We start from the raw sequence: 6,840 nt of genomic DNA, 5'->3' as shown, positions 1-6,840 counted from the left end.
GACGGGGCCACAGCCTGACACGCAGGGAGACGGCAGGGCTCAGCGAGGGGGGGCGCGGTACAGGCGGTCACGTATGTACAAAGTGGGGACAGCTGCGGGGGGGGGGGCAGCGCAGGACGGAAAACTGAAGGAGGCCTGGAGGAGAGCCACTCACGGCCTGGGCCTTGGGGTGAAAGGGCCACCCTCCCAGGCCCTGTGACCCCGTTCAGGGACCCTGTCCACACTCAGTAGCAGTCCACGGCGAGGTGGGGAGGGGGCGACAGTGGGGGAATGGGCCGTGGCGCAGGGCTGTGTGTGTGGCCTGTAGCCTGCTGGTAACTTAGAAGCTCCCTGGCCTGGAGCGCAGCACCCCCTGTCCCCCAGGGCCCCCCCGGCGGGTCACTGGACCCTCGGCCCTTTGGGCTGCAGCGGAAGGAGCACTGTCACCCTCAGGACAGAGCACCCCCCAGGGGAGGAGGGCCATGCCCAGAGCCCAGTGGGGCCACATCAGACACCAAGCAGGGGTTCAGCTATCCGAACAGCTTTCTGAGGGGCAGCTTTCTGCCTGCCCATCTCTCAGGGTGCAGGGGCAGCAGCTGAGTGGAGCTCCCCTCAGCCCCTCCAAGGGGCACCGGTGCCCTCGGGTCCCAGAGCAGCCACAGATGGGGACTCTGAGGCCCCAGCAGGTGAGCCAGCTGCCCTCAACCAAACAGCCTCCCAGTCGCTGCACGCAGGGCGGCACGAGGGCCCGGGCACCCCCACTCAGACGTGGGTGTTGACTCAACGTGTCCAGGGCCTCCCCAGGGAGCAGACTCAACGGAGGACACAGACGGCCCCAGCTCTGCAGCAACTGCCAAACGGCACCCCTTGTCCTAGACGCTGTGTTCAGGTGACTCCCTCGCCCGCCTCAGGGGCCTCCTTCTCCCCGCCCCCCCAGGCAGGTGCTCTGCAGGTTGGCAGGCCTCAGACACCTGGGTCCTGGTGGGAGGGCTCGGGCAGGCCACGGCTGGGCTTCAGGCTGGCTGACCTGCGCCCCGAGGCAGGGGGCCGGCGCTGCACCCTGGATACGCCTCCCTCCTTCCTGGCAAGGTGGCTCTCGTCTCAGCTCCCACTCATCTTAGCTCACTCCTCCCTGCTGTGTGTCTGTGCCCCCGAAGTCTGCTGTCACCTCTGTCCTCTGCTGGGGTGGGACCCAGGCCCCGTGCTTCTCAGGACAGGAGCCTCATCTGGGCCCCAAGAAAAGCTGTAGTTATGTCATCAATGTGCAGACACCCCCACCCAACGGCATTTTCTCAGAAAACCGTTGGGGTTGAGTGAGGGGAACCCTGATGGAAACGTTTGGATCCCCAAGCCGCAGGCTCCCAGCAGCCACTTTGTGCTCAATCACCTCACTTCTCACCTGCACCCCAAGCTATTGACCACCTTGGCTGTTCCCCAGAACTCACCCTATAGCCCCCCTGCCATCCCACAGCTCTCTCAGCCCGGCTCCCACCCTCATGGCAGCCAGGTGGGGGCTCAGCACAGGGACACTGCCACGGGTCTCACCTGACCCCACCCAGGCACCCGGCCTCCTCCCGCAGAGCCTGCCTGCCTCCTCCTCGGCCACTGTCACCCACACCTGCTCCTAGGAGGAGCTGCTGCATGGCCCTTCAGTCACATCCTGGGGTGCACAGGGGGAGGTGGCTTCCACCTCCCTTAGAAACAGGGTGCCACTGTTCACTCCAGCGCAGGAGATGCCCCCCCCACACACCCTGGGACAGTGCAGGGGAGAGGCCCTGGGCAGGCCTCCTCACGAGCACCGCCCCCCACACTCTGCCCGGGGTGGCCCTGGCCTCTTGTCATGGTCTGCCACGGCGCTGCCCACCTTGTTTTTCCCTAAGAGGCCAGTAGAGGAATGGGGGGACAAATGGAGGGGGAGGGTCCATGGGACTCTCCCAGGCCTAGTGAAGGCATCAGAAATAAATACTTATAAATACAGCAAGTCAGGGAGAGGTTAACTTCCAGGGGCGGCGTCAGTGTCACTAACTAGCGATAGATTAATTATAAGTCTGTCCATCCTTAAAAAAATATTAGAGCTGCAGCCTCCACCCCAGCCCCACCCTCTGGGGCTCCTCACTTTCTGGGTACCTCCCCAGAGCAGCTTCAGAGACGACAACACGCATGGCGTCCACTGTGAGTGCAAAGGTCGTGGGGCTGCAGCCCGACGGGCAGGAGACTGGGGGCTCCGGGCCCCTGCTGCGGGTGTCCCAGCGGCAGGGAGGCTCGGTCCTTCACTGTCTGGTGGAGGCAGGGCTGGCGGCGGGTGACAGGACAGACGGACGGGGGGGGCGGCTGGGCCATCACTGGGGGCTCCACTCAGACCCTCATCTGGGCAGACCTCCTCCTGGAGAGCTTGGACCTGCACAAGAGTTGGGGGGTCAGGCCAGGAAGGGGTCCCACTGCCACTGCCTGTGGTGGGGGTGCAGCCCAGGCTGCCCTCGCTGGGCCCCAAGGCCCTGTACCCCTCAGTTCCCTCCTTGCCCCTTGCCCCGAGGAAGCCCGCTGCAGCCGTGGGGCCGCCCCGTGAACCGCGTCCCACGGGGCTTTCCGTGGCTGATGTTCCAGGAGCAGATGACCAGGTCCTGCCTCTGGGTGGACTCGACCCTCCAACCTTTCAGTCAGCAGCCAATCATGTTAACCATCTGGACCACCTGGGGGCTGCTCTTGCCCCCAGACAGAGGGGTTGAATCTGTTCCGTGCCAATGTCCAGCCCCCTGCCTGTCACCCTGCCTCTGCTTGTGGGGGGAAGGTTCCGGAAGCCCTACACTCTGTGTGTTCCCCTTACATCGACATCGACCTGGTTAGAATTTCAATTCTGAACATCTCCTCTGGGGTCTACACACACCACTGTCCCCCAGGAACGCCCTCAGCCCCTTCTCCGGAAGCTCTGTGCGGCGCCATGGAGGCCGGGACCTCTGCTGAACCCCCACGGGGAAGGGGCCCCCACCCAGGTCCCCACGCACCGTATGGTCCCGGCCAGGAGGGGATTGAAGGCGTACAGCCAGTCATGCACGTCCTTGTCACTGCTGGCCTGGAGCAGGATCCCACGGTGCTCCGTGCACACAGCAAACGTGTTGGGTGTCTGCAGGGTGGGGGCGGGAGGCGGGGGGCAGTGAGACCCGAGGACAGCATCGACCCCAGTGGGAAAGCTTGGGCGGGTGAGGGGAGGCACAACCAGCATGACTGCCTGGGGGCAGAGGGGCTGGCGGGCAGGGCTCCTTCTGGAAGCCTGGCAGTCCGGGCGAACTGATCCCCCCAGCCCCCAACCAGGCCGCACCACCCCTCATGGGCCGGGGTTTCTGTTCCCCGGGACCCTGGCGCTGCCTGAGCTCAGCCCAGACGGGGGGCACCTAGTGGCTGAGCCTGCCTGCGGCTGAATCCACAGTGCCCCACCCCCACAGAGGGAGCCCCGGCCCCTCAAACCCACACCTGTGGGACTTTCCCTGTGGGCTGGCATGGCCCACTGGGAGTGGGAGGCAGTGCTGGCACCCCTCAGCCCCACTGTCCCCGGGGCTCTGAGCCCCATGGGCGGGCAGAGCCCTCGGATGCTGAGGACCTGGCCCTCGGTGGGAGGGTGGGATGTGGGCCGGTCGCCCTGAGCCGCAGTTCACCTTGAGCATGGCCTGCTGGTCCTCGCTGTACTCCACCTGGGCGGTGGACAGGTTGAGCACGAACCTCTCCACGCTGTCCTTGTCGCTGTTGTACATGTAGGCGTAGGGGCGGCGCACCACCACGTAGCGCTTGGCCCAGCCGGCTGTGTGCGGCTCCAGGAAGTGCAGGTAGCCCTTCTTGGAGACGATGGGGCTGGGGGAGGGGCACCTGCTTGCTCAGCTGCTCTGGGCATCAGTGGGCAGAGCCAGCCCCAGGGCAGGGCGTCCAGGTGGCTGGGGCACAGGCCCAGAGCCGCCGGCTGGCCGCCAGCCCCTGCTCTCCTGGCTGGGAAGTGGGGCTCAAGGAAGCTGGAGCCCTGAGCCCACCCAGCCAGCTGTGGCTCCTCAAGGCTGGACGGCCAGAGGCCCATGTGCAGAGGCCAAACCAGCCAGCAGCTGAGCCACCCAAGCCGTCCTCCCACCCAGCTCCCACCAGGGCTGGCCGGGCTCTGAGCCACCCTCCTGCCCGCTGCCATCTGCCCAGCCTGGCCCATGGGCACAGACCCTCCCTCCATCCATGGGCCAGGCAGACCCGTCTGGGGCAGGGCCAGGCTGCAGGCTACACACCTGACCCTGATCTCCTGGATGTCCGGCACCAGCAGGCGCTGGGGCTCCTGGTCACCCTCCGGGGTCTGGGTGGGGGTGGGTGGTTTCTTGGCATCCACCTCAGGTATCAGCTCAGGCTCCGGGCTAGCTGGCCGGGAGCAGGGCTGTGGGGTCCTGGGAAGTGAGGAGGCGGATAAGACCCTGTGAGAAGCTTCTGGCTGGCTGGGTGGCCCACCTGGGCCCACGGCAGCACCACTTTCCTCAGAGCCCAAGGCCTGGCCCCAGGGGAGCCCGACGACCGCCCCGCGGACCAGCCCCTCAGTCCCACCTCTGCAGCAGGGCGGCCAGGCTGGGGCCCAGATCCCCGGGCCCCAGCCTCTGCCCCTCAGGACAGGCTGAAGGACGTGGTCATGGGCTCAGGGATGTGACTGGACGTGCTGGGGGCTGCAAGGTGGTTGTTTTCTTTTTTAAAAGAAAACATGGACCATGAGACACTTTAAAACAAGTAGAAATTGCCAGTGATCTGAACAGAGAGCCCCTGACATGGCGCTTAGACTCAAGGGGTGAACTCAGAGCCCCCACAGACACAAGGGTTCCTTTCCACTGTGAGCTCAGGGTCCCCTCAGACTCGAGGGGTTCCCACTGTGAACTCAGAATCCCCCCTGAGACACAAGGGTTCCCACTGTGAGCTCAGGGTCCCCTTAGACTCGAGGGGTTCTCACTGTAAACTCAGAAGCCCCGTAGACACAAGGTTCCTTCCCAGTGTGAGCTCAGGGTCCTGTTAGACACAGGGGTTCCCTCTGTGAGCTGAGTCCCCTTGGACACAGTGGGGCGTTTAGCACAGAGAGCTCGGGTTCCCCCTTAGAGACAAGGGGTTCCCACTGTGAGCTCAGGTCTTCCCCTTGCTGTCTGCAGCCCGTTCCCCTGAGCGATCCAGGGGCCCTGTCCCACAGAGAGGGTGGGTTTGCACAACCCCCGTGTCTGTTCACAACTGTTTTTAATTGTTGTCTTAGCACACAGCATCCCACGAAAGACAAGAGACCCCAAGGGCTGTGAAGGAGCCAAGGGACAGTGCCACCTGGCTGGCACGTGCATGGTCTTCACAGGACACTCGGGCCATTGAGCCCTGTCATGGCCTCTCTCACTGGCCGTGGTGCCGGAAGCTTCCTCGGGTATCCGCCATTGCTCACCTCAGGTCAGTGTTGTAGCGCCCTTCGACCAGGGAGGGGCATGTGGAGGAAGGTGTGAGCGTCGCTGCCCCCAGAGGGGACATTGAGGGGTCCCGAAGCAGGGTGACAGACATCTCAGAGAGCTGCAGAGGGGAGAGGGGCCTTTTGTGGGGGCTGGACAGTGCCCACCATGCGGGGGGACACCCTGCAGCGTGGGCTGGGCCACCCCTCCTCCACCCTGGCCATCGTCCCCCCAGCTCAGCTCTGGCTCCAGTGTAGAGGACACAGCCTCTGTCTGCCACACAGCACCCAACCTCCCAGGCAGGGCCCCTGGCGCCCCCACCCACCTTGCTCTCACTGGCGCTGATGCAGACGTGGCTGTGGGTGTACTCCCTGTTGAACGTGTGCGTCAGGAGGCGCAAGCACTGTGGGGGGTGGGGAGCGGCACGTCAGGACCACCTCCCAGGCCCAGCAGGCGGCCCAGGGCCCTGGGCAGAAGGTGAGGTGGGCAGCGTGGCCCAGGAGGTGAGGAGGTCTGGGGAAACCCCAGGGTCAGGTCCCTCACGGGGGGAGGACCAGGGTGGTGAGCTCCCCATCCACAGGGGTATTCGAGGAGGGTGGCTCACAGCTGGGAGAGGGGCGGATGAGCAACCCCCACGCCCCTCACCCGCAGGGCGGCCCCGCAGCACAGGCCCCACCTGGCTGGCCATCTGCAGCCCCCAGCCCACCTTGACGGCCAGCTCCCGCTGCCTCTCGTTGGGGGTGTCCAGGGGTGATGGCCGGCCCTCGGCAGAGAGCGGGGAGGAGGCGCCAGAGGAGCTGTGGGACTCAGAGTCCTCGCTGGAGACCGGGGACAGCGCCTCGGGGCCCGGCCGCTGCGCCGTCTCCAGCTTCTCCCGCAGGAGCAGGTAGTGCCGGGTCTTCTCCACCTTCGGAGGAGGGTCGGCCTCACCCCGTGGCCACGCCCGTGCTGCCCACTCCACCTCCTGTCCCCTGGGTGCTGTCCCATCCCCAAGAACCCCAAGCACAGTCCTAGTCCCCACGGGCATTCCTCCGGCTCCGACCCACCTCTCCGCAGTTAGCTCACCGTCTACTTCCGGTTCCCCATGCACCGACCCGCCTCCCGCAGGACCCCTCCCTGGGCCTGCCTACCTCTGCTGGCCAACCCCCTGCACGCCCCACAGGTCCTGTGCAGTCCACCTCTCCCCACCCTGCCCTTCCTCTTCTGGCGCCCCTGGCCCCTTCCTGGGAGACTGTATCCCGTCCCTGCTCTGCCCCCCGGACACTGCCACTCGGGCCCCCAGTAGTCGCTGTCCTGCCTCCTGCTGGCCGCCCCCTCCCCGGCCCCGGCCCCCCACCTCCTGTAGCAGGCTGAGTTTCTCCAGCTCCCACTGGTGGTCAAGGATGAGGCTGTCACTCCGTGGCCTCCAGCCCGCTAGGTTCTCCTCACCACGAAC

At 65.7% G+C, this 6,840-nt stretch overlaps 1 protein-coding gene across 1 annotated transcript in view; it reads right to left on the bottom strand.

Annotated features, from left to right (window-relative positions):
- Positions 1 to 2,334: 2,334 nt before the first annotated feature.
- The window catches only part of KIF1A (kinesin family member 1A), a 64,891-nt gene continuing 60,385 nt past the window's right edge, over positions 2,335 to 6,840 (bottom strand). The window contains exons 42-49 of the mRNA XM_042781293.1: positions 6,742 to 6,840; positions 6,112 to 6,312; positions 5,731 to 5,808; positions 5,405 to 5,526; positions 4,236 to 4,388; positions 3,630 to 3,822; positions 2,982 to 3,100; positions 2,335 to 2,377 (exon numbers count right to left, since the gene is read on the bottom strand). The exon at positions 6,742 to 6,840 is cut by the window's right edge and continues 4 nt beyond it. Of these exons, the coding sequence (XP_042637227.1) occupies positions 2,335 to 2,377; positions 2,982 to 3,100; positions 3,630 to 3,822; positions 4,236 to 4,388; positions 5,405 to 5,526; positions 5,731 to 5,808; positions 6,112 to 6,312; positions 6,742 to 6,840 (1,008 nt within the window). The remainder of the gene's footprint in view (positions 2,378 to 2,981; positions 3,101 to 3,629; positions 3,823 to 4,235; positions 4,389 to 5,404; positions 5,527 to 5,730; positions 5,809 to 6,111; positions 6,313 to 6,741) is intronic.

This window comes from Orycteropus afer, unplaced genomic scaffold, assembly GCF_000298275.1.
Source record: "Orycteropus afer afer isolate SDZICR_OR568_19922 unplaced genomic scaffold, OryAfe1.0 scaffold00006, whole genome shotgun sequence".
NCBI lineage: Eukaryota > Metazoa > Chordata > Mammalia > Tubulidentata > Orycteropodidae > Orycteropus > Orycteropus afer.
This window is presented reverse-complemented; position numbering and strand designations above follow the sequence as displayed.